This window comes from Polyodon spathula, chromosome 12 (genome assembly GCF_017654505.1).
Source record: "Polyodon spathula isolate WHYD16114869_AA chromosome 12, ASM1765450v1, whole genome shotgun sequence".
NCBI classification, from domain to species: domain Eukaryota; kingdom Metazoa; phylum Chordata; class Actinopteri; order Acipenseriformes; family Polyodontidae; genus Polyodon; species Polyodon spathula.
In genome coordinates, this window is record NC_054545.1 from 5,533,211 (window position 1) to 5,548,403 (window position 15,193).

At 36.6% G+C, this 15,193-nt stretch overlaps 1 protein-coding gene across 4 annotated transcripts in view; it reads right to left on the reverse strand.

The window, feature by feature from the left end:
• The window catches only part of LOC121324803 (tubulin polyglutamylase TTLL5-like), a 51,049-nt gene that overhangs the window by 5,651 nt on the left and 30,205 nt on the right, over positions 1-15,193 (reverse strand). For 2 of the 4 annotated variants that reach the window (XM_041266989.1, XM_041266988.1), the window contains exons 29-31: positions 6,459-6,645; positions 3,343-3,569; positions 557-639 (exon numbers count right to left, since the gene is read on the reverse strand). In XM_041266989.1, coding sequence (XP_041122923.1) covers positions 557-639; positions 3,343-3,569; positions 6,459-6,645 — 497 coding nt within the window. Of the gene's footprint in view, positions 1-556; positions 640-3,342; positions 3,570-6,458; positions 6,646-11,722; positions 14,667-15,193 lie in introns of those variants that run through there. The other 2 variants (XM_041266990.1, XM_041266991.1) reach the window with 2 other exon arrangements.

Genomic DNA, 15,193 nt, shown 5'->3' on the forward strand with positions numbered 1-15,193 from the left:
CATCAAAAGTTCTTCTAGCCTTGTTTTATTTCAAAACCAAAATGGAAATAGTTTTGGGAACAATATTCTACAAGAGCCAGAACATTCATCTTCAAATTTTAAATATACTGTGTGTGTGTGTGTGTGTGTGTGTGTGTGTGTGTGTGTGTGTGTGTGTGTGTGTGTGTGTATATATATATATATATATATATATATATATATATATATATATATATATATATATATATATATATATATATATATAATCAGCATTTGGTAGTAGAGCTTAAATAGCAAAACAACTCCACAACAAAATACCATTCACTCACTGAACCTCACTGGACACATTGACACAATCTGCTTTTAGACAGGACTATTTAGCAAGATAAAACCTACAACAAAAGTGTGTAATGTGCACAGTCAGTGGAGGAAATGTGTCTGGATCATATTTTACTGTTTTATACAGTAGGGCAATCAAGAACAGTTACCTGTGTATGTAGAAAGATCCCTGCATGTACTCCACCCAAAGAATCAAGCTTTGTGAATAGGGCTCGTAATTTCATTATAACAAACTTACCCGAGTTTCCTGAGACCTGCTCATAGAGCATGTTGTGTGCATTGCTTGCATTGCTGTTTGTTAGGCCCTCTGAAGAAATCACTCTGAAAGTCAAAACACATTAAAAATCTTAAGATAAATTAATTAATTATCACTATGTTTTTATAACCCTATACACAAAGGCTGTGGGTATAGCCACTTTAATGTCGGACACAACTTTTAAGTAGGATTTTAAATTGGCAGACAGTACATTTGCCAAAAGGAGGATTTTTTTTTTTTTTTTTTTTTTTTGTAGCTTTTCAAATAAAGTTGTGATTGTGCTCGCCAACATACCAGCTCTGAAAGCCTTTGAAACGGCGTGTGTGGCAGAGCCATGTTCGAACCACCTCTGAGGGCCTGCAGTCAGGGAGGGTCCTGGGGGTCTCGTGGTGCTATTTTCAGGATGTGGAAAGCAGAGTTCTCCCAGTAAATGTTTACTCAGCGCTTTCAATGCTCTGAGCAGGCAGCAGGACAGAGCGAGTGTGTGGGTCATTGTGGCACTGTGCATTTTCTCTCGCAGGCATTCCTCCCACTGAGCTACTGTATAGTTCATTATTACATCAAGATCTCTTCTAGTTCCTTTCAGCTATGTCTCTATAACATTCCACCACTACACTACGTTTTAAATAAGAATAAACAATTCCACAATAAACAATTCCACAAGTATTATATTTTAAATACTGCTGCATAAAATAATTAGAGCTAACTACCTACTGATGTACTTGCAGCCCAGTTAATTTATTACACCTCTCTCCGATTTATGAAGACTGTTATTTATATCTATTGGAGGGTTCCATGAAGGGTTCACACTCCTCATTATCAAGAAAGTCAAGCCTGAAGCTTGCAAGATCTTATTTAATGTTACACATTTATAAAAAGAATCAGTCAGCTAAGAAAACTTTAAAATGGGTCACCTCAGCCCTCAACAAAAATTCAACCCCTGCCAAGACTTCTGTGGTTCAGCAATTCAGCTTGGCATGCTTTATAGAAGCAAAAAAAAAAAAAAAAACACAACATAGGTTCTTTCACTCTAACCTCACATTAAAAGGGATCACTATTCAAACAGCTCATAGATCAGCACTGAACTCATCTCTGAGGTTTGGTTTAAAATTACATTCTTGGAAATTTTTTTTTTTTTTTTTCAAACCACTGTGTGCACCATTTACCAGAAGTGATTAAGACTCCATCGACATACATTATCTGAAAATGATATGAGAAAGCATTTTACCCTAATCATTACTTATAGCAGAGAAAACACAGCACTTTCCATTTATCGACTACAAACAATGGCTGAAGTTTATATATCTTTTTTATATTTTATTTGGTTCCCGTACATAAAAGTAATTAAAGAGAAAAAGCTGAAAAACAGTGTCTTCATTGTCAAACTGTCTTCATCAGAGGTCTTTAATCATTATTCAAATAACAATGCCAGATTCCTACAGACATAACTTCATTCATAAAATATTAAGCGAGACAAGACTATCTAAACCATTTCTCTGTTCTAATTCGGACAAACTCCAGCTGCTACAAGAACAAATCAGTTTTTAATTTTCTATGTATGCTTCAGAACTGGAAAGCAAAACAGACATCCAACCTAAAGTATTTTCACTGGTCAATCTCTTAGCTCATAACGACTAAATAAAATACAAAAGGTTTTAGATACTGCCATTGCTGGCAGCAGAGTGCAATCTCTTACAACAGGCAACAATGTTTTATGATGCATTGGCAGGTCCAGTCAAGCTGGCCCTATAAAGACTACCACATCTCTGGCTTGATTAAGAGAGGAATGAGATCATTGAGCCCAACGTCTAATTCAGAGCCTTTCACTTTGCCAATAGCTCCAAACGATTGAGTTTTTCTTTATTTTTACGTGCTTTACCTGGATTTGGAAATCCTTTTATAAGTCTTAGATTCAGTCAAAGCCAACTATTAAAGAAATACCCCATACCGCTTATGTTTTACAGCACTCAAATTTAAATTGTATTTTTTGTTTCAAAAGGGGAAGCTTCTTAAGTAGTGCTGTTTGAAGAATGCAATTGTTATTGTAAACAGCTTTTATTATAGTCTTAAATTAATACTCCAGAGAAGCACTGCATAATAGGAACAAATTAAAGTGTAGAGAAGAAATAAAGAATGCCACCCAGGTTTGATGTAAAGTCTGAAGGAAATTATTCCCAGAAGGATGTTTAAAACGTTTCACAGAAACTACTTTCACAATGTGGCTCTATTGTGTCCCTTGGACAGTATTTCTTTATTTCTGAAGAAATCTTGGCCTTCTTATTTCTGTCAGTGCATTTTTTGTCTTAAGGTTTCCGTTTTTCCCACACTCTCCCCTGTCACACAGCACTAACCACAAAAATGCAGGACAGTTGAGTCTGTGAGTGGGCCTGGAATTCCACATGGGGAGGGCAAACATGCACTCTGCCAGAATAACACAGAGAACAGCATACACTTCACCTAACTACCTACTTAACTCTTCACTTGCCTTACAAACTCATTATTGCAGGAGCATTGCGAGTATGGCCTTCTGTATATCTGTATCTTTCATGCTATGTGTGTGTGTGTGTGTGTATGTGTGTATTCACCTACTCATGCTGAAGTTGTTTTCATTCTGCTTGTAAAAGGTCTCAAATATAGACGGGCCCACTTCATTTCCTTATACATGTTAATATACACCAAAAAAATGTCACTGGACCCACAGCTGACTGTCAGTTCAGGGAGACCTCCAGTAAGATGCTGAGATTAGGACCAAAAGTATTAATACGTACTTGTTTATACGCTGCGTTGCTACTTTTCTCGTTACACCTTGTCTGTTGCTGGTTGGGGGTGGTTTTGGTGTGAGGAGGCTGGTGTTCTGGAATGCCTTGGGTCTCAGAGGATTAGTTGAAAGCTGGGGACTAGTCCTGTTGGTCACAGGTCGCTGGCTGGAAGAGCTGACTGGTCCTGACCATGGGACAGGAGGGATAGTCGATGGAGGCTGCTCTGCAAGGATGGCCTGTGTAAAAAAAAAAAAAACAGTTATGAAAAAATACACCATTTTCAGTCATTGTATGATTGCTCCAGGTGTTATTCTTTGGGCAGGTAATGTATTCTGTGGGCCACATCTGTTATACATTTAGACAGGTTACTTGTACTGGGGGCAGCACATCACAATCATCCGAAGGTTTTAACAAACTGGTGTTAATGTGTACTGGTCAAGTCAAACAATCCCAAATATTGTATGTCCTAGTTAACTAAAACAAGTGAATTCAATACAGAATTCATAAGTGTTAGTGGTTTACCCCATTAGAGTAATTAATGAAAAAATGTGACCTAATGCACCAGTATTTAAATTATTGTACATTCATTTTGTTCTTGGTTTCTTTACAAACAAGTTGGTTTTATGCTCTACTTGATTAGATTTCTGTATTGGTTTATAAGGTCAGGAAGTTAAAATAGTTTTGCAATTTGCCTGTTATTGTACATTCAAAATATATCCTCGGTCTTTCAAAAATCTAATCTGTTACTGAGTGGATTGGCTGACTCGTCTTGACTTCAGAGATTTTATACAGTCATGTAAACTCTGGATAACCTCTTTAAATGTAGCGCAAAGCTGCTGTAGAAAAGTCCTCGAAAAGGCAAAGGCTCTTGAAATAAGCAAGAGAGAAGAAAAGATAAATCTAATGGAAGCACCCACTTGCCTTGATGAAAGATTTTATTTTGGAACAATTTTTTTTACTCAATTTATTATTTCCCAGAACAACTTTCAAAAGCACAGCAGCGTGGCAAGAAATATTTTGAAACAATTTACAGTGCTGATAAATGAAATGCTAGATTTTTTAGTCAGAAGGTTGTAGTTCTATAGTAGTTTAACAGGGCCAGGAAGGGCACCTTTCTTTCCCTGCCAGGTGGCCAGACGCCAGCTCTTGTGAAGGAGCCTCGCAGTCTGAACCTGTTAAATGGAACACGGACCAGAGCACCAGGAGAGGAAACTGAAGAAAGAGGAAAGTGTTCCTAACAGCACATTTGCTAACAGGATCTAGGCAGAAGTTTAGTTAATAATTGTCATAAATGTCAGTAAAATTAGGTAATTAAACAGCATTGCAGGATTAAAATCTAGTTACTTAGGATAAAAGCATTGGTGTCAATGTAATTGAACTTAATATAATTTTCTACAAAATAATCAGATTTGTTAGCCCACCCCTCCCCCTCCTTCCTTAGACACCACGTGATAACAAGCAACCCAAATCTCTGTGCAACTATTAAACTTCTACCACTTAGCTTGGCTTCCATAGCAAATAACCAAAATTCCTGCTAGTTCTTTTCTATTAAGCATCTGTAAACAGCTGTTCGTTCTAGCAGAAGCATATTTTGTTTGCATCCATTTTTCTCAATGACTTAATAAATAATAAATTCAGGAATCGGCCTCTTAATTGACCCCACGGAGTCAAACTTTGTTTTTTACAAGGCAAATCCTGACTATAAGAGGTGGGGCTGAAGATGACACATGCTCCATTGAGGTTAGTGCAAGCCAGTTTACTCTGCTATCGAGAAGCCAGCTGCGCATTTGGCAGAAAATCATCAGGATAAGATCCCTGTTTTCAAATCCTCTGAGGAAACCACTAATTTCACTGCACAGAATGACCCTCTGGTTCATTATTACTGAATTCACAAAACTATGCATGAGGCCAGTGTCAAACATTAAATGGAGTGAGCTTGTAATTATTGTGCATCTAAAATATTTTCATATACCACTTAATTGCAACTATCAGAGTTAATTATTTGATTGATAATGCATGGAAATATTAATCTTGCAAGTTATACATTAGCTCCATATTTACAGATGACTGCAAAGGGTATATCCACAAGTTTATGAATATAGCCTCTTATGAGGTAAGCTGTCAGGTTTTTATTCATGACAACGAAGGCAGCTGGGTTCATTATCTCCTGATGTAGAGAACACTGTATGCCTCTGAATAAGAATTCTGGAGTTTAACAGTTTAGTTTTCCACATCAGTTGTTTATACAAATTTGATGTCCAGCCATGGACATCAAAGCCATGCAAGAAAGCCTTTGCGTTTGACATTTGCTTTTCGACTAGGAAAAGTGAATTAATTAATTTCAATAATATTCTTCTCTGAATTGCTTAAATCATTTTTGACAACCTGCATACAAGGTTATGGCTCTACTTTAATGATGCATATGTGGCTGTCAATACAAAGGATGCACTTTTTAACCATATTAAGAGCAGCGTATTAGCAATGTTTTTTCTTTCTTTGAAATGAATGTATTTGTGCTACTTGAGCATTACCCTGGTTCCAAATGGCTGAATATATGAGTTGGAATACCCTACTGATTTTAAGTTCTTTCTGAACCGCTGAACTCTGTTGGAGTTTGGGGTGGGGGGGGTTTAACAAGGGATCACTTTCACAGAAACTACTGCGTAATCATTCAGTCCTGAGCCAAAAACAACATCACCTCACTAACATTAAATCAGAGCAAAGCTCAGCTGAAATACTGATGTCATAACAAGTGCACTTAAAAAAATAACCAATCCAGTCTTTATTAATTTTAAACCTGATATATACCCTAGTGTAAACCAAGTAGAATAGTAGCACTGTAAGCACAAAAAGTAGCACAGTAATATACTGTTCTTGTAACCAAATAAACATTATATTGGATTTTAAATCTAACTGACAAATCCAAGTAAAACTCTGTACAACACTTCGCAACACTGCATCTGAAAATCTAATAAGTAAGCAGTAACAGAATTAAACACTTCCTGTGCAGTAAACAATAATTTACTATTCATGATCTGTGCAACGTTGGCCTTTGAAAATTCAATTTTTCACCTGGGCGCTTTTACATTCTTGAAAGTAATGACAGTGTGTAGAGATTTCATTACCCTGTGCCTTGTCTTGCTTTGGTCCAGCAGTTGCCTCGACTGCAGTTTCTGTTGCTGAAGCTGCTGTATGGCGAACTGAAGCTGGTAACTCCCAGAAGTGGGTTGGTACCTGTGCTGCGGTGTCACTCCAGTGACCATGTTATATGCGTTTTCCGCTTCTCCTTCCCATGCATCTACTTTTAGGGCCCTTTTAAAATATAAATGAGGGGGTCAGTGAGGGGAATATATATATATATATATATATATATATATATATATATATATATATATATATATATATATATATATTATATTAGTATATTAGATACATATATTATATATTATATATTTATATATATTATATTAAAACTTACCAGAATGGAAAAATAAAAAAAATAAAAAAGGATCTCTTAAAATGTTTGTGGTTCTTATGAATAGAACATTTAAAATGACTACATGTTTTACAGCAGTATTGCTTTTGCCTTATTGATGTAAAAAGGAGACTGTTTTTTGTCTTATAGGCTAAATATTGGATTATGCCAAGTGATGTAAAAAAAAACAATACACCAAACCCCAATAATATTGATTCTCCCAAAATTCTAGCTTATGAAGTTGGTTTATTCTGGCATAAGCCCACCATCTAAACTGTCAAAATAAATATAAAAAAGCTAATATTAGAATCAGTCTTAAGAAAAAATTAAGCGCATTGCTTTCTTAACTACACCACAGAATACATTTCAGTCATTCTTGTATGCAGTTTCACAAGTACAACGAATAAAATAAACACTAAAATATCATCTGTTATGACAAAGTCTATTCTCCAAATACATCACATTAAAGATGAAAGGAAATACACAAATCTATTTACAGGAGAGAGAGAGAGAGAGAGAGAGAGAGAGAGAGAGAGAGAGAGAGAGAGAGAGAGATAGATAGATAGATAGATTAGGAAAAAAGGCACAAGTAGACAATGTCACCTTGAATCGCACACACACACCGCGGCTGCAATAACGGTGAGAATGTGTTTAGATTGCACTGCCAGATTTCTGACTCTACTACAGTATATAACACAAAGATCTGGAGGCATAAGTGTTGTTTTGTAATTATGTAAATCCTGCCTGGGTGCTCTGGAATTGTACATAAATGTAATGGAACAAAAAACTGCATTTAATTCTATTGCAACGTCACCAGTATCCTCAAATTACACAATTTTGTTGTCCCCAGTCTCTCAAATAATGTTTGACTTCCCTAAGCTCTCAAACAATAGATTTATTTGTTTCATCTAGAGAATGTATATGGAAGTTGAAAGAGAAATATAAAAATTTGTACCTATAGTGCACACTTATTTTGTTCTACTGCACATTGCTCAATTATCTTCTGTTAAGTTTTTTTTTTGTATATACATTGAACTCCAGAAGTATTTGGACAGTGACACATATTTTGTTGTTTGGGGTTAAAGTGCAGACTGTCGGCTTTAATTTGAGGGTATTTTCATACATATCTAATTAGCCGTTTAGAAATTACAGCACATTTTGCACAGTCCCCCCATTTTAGGGTACCAAAAGTATTTGGACAATTGGCTTCACAGCTATTTCTTATTAGGCAGGTGTGTTTGTTTGCATCGTTGATGCATGCACAACAGACCTATCAATGTCTAGTCTTGACTCTAAGCTTTGCATTTGCCTTTGGAGTCTGTTGCTGGTGTCTGACAACATGAGGACCAAAGAAGTGTCAATGCAAGTAAAGCTGGCCATCATGAGGCAGAAAAATCAGAATAAATCAATAAGAGCCATAGACAAAATATTAGGCATGCCAAAAATCAACTGCTTGGTACATGATAAAGAAGAAAGCAAGCACTGGTGAGCTCAATGGCAAACAACCTGATAGACCAAGGAAGACCACTATAGTGGATGACCGAAGAATACTTTCAATGGTAAAGAAAAAACCCCTAACAGTCCAACAGATCAGGGACACTCTCCAGGAGGTAGGCATAGATGTGTCAAAGACTACCATACGCAGAAGAGTACACCAGCAGAACTTCAGAGGGTACACCACAAGATGCAAACCACTAGCAAGCCTCAAGAACAGAATGGCCAGGTTACAGTTTGATAAAAAGTACCTAAAAGAGCCTGTAGAGTTTTGGAACAAAGTCTTATGGACAGATGAGACAAAGACTAACCTGTAGCAGAGTGATGGAAAGTGGAAAGTGTGGCAAAAAAAAGGAACTGCCCATGATCCAAAGTATACCACTTCATCTATGAAACATGGTAGAGGTAGTGTTATGGCTTGGGCATGTATGGCTGAACTGGAACAGGCACATTCGTCTTCATTGATGATGGCACTGCTGACGGCAGCAGCAGGATGAATTCTGAAGTGTAAAGAAACATCTTATCTGCTCAGATACAACCAAATGCCTCCAAACTCTTTGAATGGCGCTTCATCATACAGCAGGACAATGACCCCAAACACACTGCCATAGCAACCAAGGAGCTTTTCAGGGCAAAAAGTGGAAAATTCTTGACTGGCCAAGTCAATTACCTTATCTGAATCCAATTGAGGATGCATTTCACATGCTGAATACAAAACAAGGCAAAAAGCACCTGACAAGCAGGAACTGAAGATGTCAGCAGTATAGGCCTGGCAGAGCATCACCAGGGAAGATACCCAGCATCTGCTGATGTCTATGGGTCGCAGACTTCAGGAAATCACTGCATGCAAAGCATATGCGACCAAGTACTAAACATGACTACTTTATTGTACATAATGTTAATCTGTCCAAATACTTTTGGTACCCTAAAATGGGGGGACTATGTACAAAACGTACAATGACAAAATAGTCATTGTATCATTTCAAATGCAAAGTGCTGGAATACAGAGCCAAAACAACAAAAAATGTGTCACTGTCCAAATACTTTTGGAGCTCACTGTATAATTAGTATACAGTCTCATATAGCTAGGCACCATATGGTAGGAGTTGTTAACACCTCAATTAATAATCAATGCGACAGTTGCCAGCACCCCACAGGCTGACCCAACACTTCACACTTTGCACAAATTATGGACAGATGGATTTTCAAGTCTTCTTTAAGAAATCCTGAACCCAGCACTTTCTGCCTTCAAATTCTCTGCATGTGAGAGAGATAACCGATACCGCAAAATATGGGACCACTTGACCAGAGAGGTCTTCCTTGAAGGTTTAGCAGTCATTTTCATGCAGATTTCTTTAATGTAGGGATTCTAGTCCTTAAGGCAGCCCTAGTAACAGTCCAGTTTTCCAGTTTCAAACAGCACCCTGCCTTTTTATTTTTTTACATTTAAAGTCTTCAGAAACAATTTTTTTTCTTTTTTTAAACTTCAGTTATCACAATTTGGTCTGCCCAGAAGTTTGGACTTCAGATTCTGCATAGGGAATTTTACATTTATAAATAGACAATATGAATCTGCAGCCAAAATGATACCTGCCAAACCTTTGATATGTTGTTTGAAAAGCAAACACTGTTCAGGTTATTGATAAATGTATTTTGTCACGCTTCAAACCTGTGGTTAGGGGCGCCACCAGTAAGGAACAAATTACCAGCAGAGCAAGCTGATCAATTTCTATTATTATGAAACAAAAAGAAGACATTATCGTGGTAGATATCTGAAATAAAATATTTACCAAAGCCTTTATGTCTAATGATGGATGTAGTTTCAATGCTTAGACTATGCTTTCTTTCTAGAATTTGTTTATAAAGCTCTTGTTGGATTTTCTTTCCTTACCACCCTGGGGGCATTATGACTGAAATACCAAACTAAAATACCAACCACCTCCCAGGTAGGCAATATGAGGTATAATATATGATTTATATGAGTGAGACAAGTAGATTAATCCTTCTATTTAATGCTATAAACTTGTCTAGGTAAAATATACAAATATGTATATATAAAATATCTCAAGAAGTTACTAAAATGATTAAATGAATGAATACAAATAAAAAAAGCTTTTACTCGTTTAAAGAATGTTGTTTTCAAAATCAGTTTTTTTCTAAATAAAATGAAGTGGCATATTTTTTAAAAATCCTAAAAAGAAGCCAACATCTGTCTAGAACAGTATCATGAATATCAAACTGTATTCATAAAACAGATACTGATTAAAAAAAAAAAAAAACTTTTTACTAACTCACGAGTTAAAGCTTTGTTACTGTAAGTTAAAATGTCTACGCAAAGAGCAACGAACTCAGATCATTCTGATGTGAATGTATGCAGGCATGACGAGGGCTGTCATATTGAACACGGTGTAAACATACTGCATAATACACTATATGATGTTGTCTTTGATGTCTGACTTCTGGGACACTTTGTATATTGCGTTCCCCTGCACTTTCCTGTGTTGGAGAAAGATTATAGTATTTTAAAGAAGGAGGCAGCTGAAAAGCAGTAATATAAAATGGCATGAACACTCAGCTACTGTGTTTTTTCTGCAGCTCACAGCAAATTCAATATGGAAAGACTTCACATTTTTTCCACCACCTATTTATTTTTGTTCCCAGTGACGACACAGACAAGTGTATCAAACGTAGAATGTACTATATTGTCAATAAAAATCTAAAGTACTTGGCTGTTATTGCATGCCAGTAGTGAGCCAGTGGAAATTTGCTGAATAGAGAAAAGGCAGAATTTTAGCTGCTCATTTCAAGTATGCGTGATTAACCAGACCTGGGAAGGAAGAGGTTAACCCAAATCGGAACTGGAACTGCTGTCACCGCAGTGTCTCTGTCCACGCAGTAACACATCTGCATTATCATGGGACTGGAATTGCTTCAGTTTAAACTTCAGGGAACGCCTGGTGCAAAGGACCACATCTGGTTCAGATTAAGGTGAATAAAAACCTTTTTATTAAAAGGAGGACATCAAACAAAAAAAATTCCTTTCCTTGCTTTTTTCCATTCTAGTTTGACCGCACATGGGAAAGTTCTCAACAAGAATTCATTCTTATTGGAGGAGCTCACTACTCTTAATACAGTGGACTATACACACACACTAGTAATTGGAGATTCACAATGTTATATAATTAAACTTAGGTCTTAACCTGTTCAGTGCCCACAACAAGTGACTTCATTTAACATTTGGCTACCAATTTACCAATGGCAAGAGACCTTCACACGCATCACATGATTGTGTTCACCAAGTAGATGGCCCATGTTAACACTGGCAGATATTTATCGCCTTCTTAGTAATGTGAAAAGATCTAAAGGCACTGTGGAATGGCCTTCGAATTCAATCCCACCCCCCCACCCCCAGTTTGCGTTTTGGTTATTAAAATGTGAGGATCAAATCCGTTGTTTTGCAAGCTGTGTTTGTCACTCTGAAGGGCGTCTCTGCAAATCTCTTGCTGTGCTAAGATTTTATTCAATATTGTCTGTTTTTATTAATTCCCCTCTGCTCTCTGCGGATTATATGAAAAGCTGAGTGTAGAAACAGTTTCCAAACCGCTGAGGCAGCATACCTGGCAGATACTGAAAACAGAACTTCAAAAGGGATCATTTCTCTTTGAAACCCATCATGCTACACCCCTGTGGTTTTCTTAAAGAGCCGGTACACTTAACAGTTTCAGTATGTTTGGCAGGCACACCTCAGCCCCAGTGCAGGGACTCAGGGAATTGTATATTAAAGAAACAGTATCAAATTTTAAAATTTAAGTAGTAGCACCTTCTACATCATTGAATAAAGTATACCATGTTTCTTTTTCGTGCTTTTTTTTTTTTTTTTTTTTTAAACCTACTTTCGTACATGAAGATGTGCAAGATTGGTAAAGATTCTGCATAACCAATACAATGAATATTGCTTGCTTCACTTCTCTTGGCAAGTACATGGCAGACCAAGCACTTGGTTGCAAAGTTGCAGAAATATTCCTAGAGAGTTGCAGAAGTGTGTATTTTGCTCAGCATTCTATATTGGTATTTCTTCATTTTTTTTTTATTTTATTAAATCTTCTCCTGTTTAACATGTTCCTTCCCTATTAGACAAAGCCTCTAGTAGTGGAATCCTTACCACTGTTTGTTCATAAGTACATTACCCAGGCAATTACTTACAATCGAATAAGGTGCATCATGTACGACATGCAGAGCAGACAGTAGTGGTATTCTGGTGATGATGGAACAAGCAAGATCAATATTGTGCATTATAGACTGGAATCTACCATCCTATTTATACCACAAGAAATAAAACTTGTTTCCTTTATGGTTCACCGGGAAGCCATTCAGCATTGTTTCTCTCAAACCCATACTTGTAACTAGCTAGCTTTCTCCTTTTACCATTATACAGCTTTCTGTAACAATGTTAAACTGAGTGGAGCAAGAAGGTTACAAAGTTTACAGCATGGCACATCTTTCAGGAAGCAACCATGAGGTCCAAGTGAGTCACACAGATCTGTTTCTTTCATTTTAATGATAATGAACTTCATTGTCTATAAAGTTTCCCCATTTTTCATGCTGGAATATTTATTAAAAAATTAACTTCTCTAGTAAAAATCTTTTTCTGGAAATAAAAACATTTTAAAAAGAGAAAAAAGCCAGACATTCCAGGAATTCCCTGACAGTTCCATACATAAGGAAGGGCTGGACTGGAAAAACACAGAATCCAAGATCTGGGCCAAACTGTCTGAGACATTGTCACTCATATGTCTCTGTAAAAATAGAGAGCTCCCACACACAGTTAACACTCCACCAGTGTTTTGCAATCATAACGTTATGGTTATCAATACATCTGAGGGAAATTATCATAATAAAAATCACCAGATTTATAAATATATAATGAATTTAATCATAATTTCTCTTTAGACGGATGATACTGAGGCATGTCAATCAGCCGTTAACAATTGTCATAAAAGGAAAGCTGAGGAATTTTATACATGTGTCTGTTTGCTAAGCAAAGAACCTACAATGTGGATCCTAAGTATATTTTACAACAATTGCTACACTTTATATGGTTCCATATACAGTTCCAAGCTTAGACAATTATACACTTGAAAATCTAAAATCCTTTATCCACACAAGATAGCCATAATTGTTATGACTAGTACTATATGTATTATCACAAACAGCATCTCTCCTTAATGTAGCTTAGCAGTAAGTTTACTACCAATCTTATTGTTAGAAAAAATGTCCAGTTACAAGTTAGGCCTGTTTAAAGTAGATCTATCTACACTTCTATAGGTTTTGGTGTGTGTGACATTATGACACCATCTGGCAATGCAGCTGTTTCCACATGTGTTCCACTAAACTGTTAGTTTATGGTCTTTGGGTATGAAACCAAAAGGAAATGTCCAATAAAACCAGTCTTCATTGAAAGTGTGATTGCTGTGGGATAGTTATCAGGAGAGCATTTTTTCTCTCAACAGACACAACCAACCAAATTAAAATGGTGTGATTCAAGGGTGAGTTTTACAAAAGCTTCATGGCTGGATGTGGAAAAGTGACATTTTGTGTTTTTTTGTTTGTTTTTTTTTTGTTTTTTTTTTACAGAACATTACACCATCATAATGGCACTACAACAATCCAGTTACTGTAATTGTTAGATATTATGGGTCTGGAAGTAAAATAATAGTTTTACGCCGGATACAGTCAACTAACAGAGACCTCTTTTTTTTATAAAGGTTGAGTATAATGTGTTTTTGTTCACTGTAATAATGGCCAAGTTCCCAAGTCCTACAGGGAAAATGCCAGTACATTAGGTATACATGCTCATACCATTAATTTAACAGACACACCACACCCAAAAGGACAGCATCTATTTGTTTTATGTTACCCTTTGCACATTCAGGTATTACACTTATACTGCTCTTCTCAATTCAATATAACAGTCTAACATTCTACAGATTCCAGTCTCTTTTTGGTGAAGAATGGCTGTTTGCTTTGGCAGTTAACATCGCTTAGAATGAATTTGCACCACTTAACGGCGCACTTGCAAGGAAAATACCATCCTATACGCAAGGGGGAAAAAAGGAAAGGAAGTTTTAAACAAAAAGAACAAATATATATATATATATAACAAGTGTTTTTCTTCTATTATATAATTTTGTTTTTTAAACAGCAATTTCCTGGCAGAGCAACTTTAAGACAGGTTTTGAGCATCTCTGTGGAAGGTGGTGGAAGGCAGACTGGAGAATGCTGGTGCAGCTGGGCAGGGAATTGAACAAGGAACTAGGAGGTGCGATTGGCAGCCCTTGGAGGCTTGCACAGTGCCTTCGTCATCCTGTTCCCAGAGAACAGAAGGAAATCGTTTACTGTCACAATACTGTGGAATTCATGTTTTAGGCTATTATTAATTCAAGATTTTGAATGCTTCTTTACTGTGGCGCTGCACTGCCAGTTTTGACTGGTGTTGGTGTCATTATACAAAGTTATTCCAAAGTTGCACCAAACCACCATGGATACCATGTATCAGCAAATATTTGGAAGCAGACATAAATGTATCATCGAAGCAAATAAATACTGGTCCCAACTTGGAGTGGACTAAATCCATGTAAAAGCACACTACAGAAGCAGGTAATCTTCATTTTTATGGTTGCTGAACTACATAATCTTAAATGAAAACTTGTAGTTCTCTTTTAATACTTGCACCGTTCTCCTCAAGAGCTTTTTGCCAACTATTTGTAGTGGGGCAATATAGGGTTAATATACTTTGACCGTTCACCAACTCTCAGGGAGATGGAACATATGTTAACATCTAATACTTGCTTACAATTTAAAATTTAATACAGCTCAAGACTAAACTTCCTC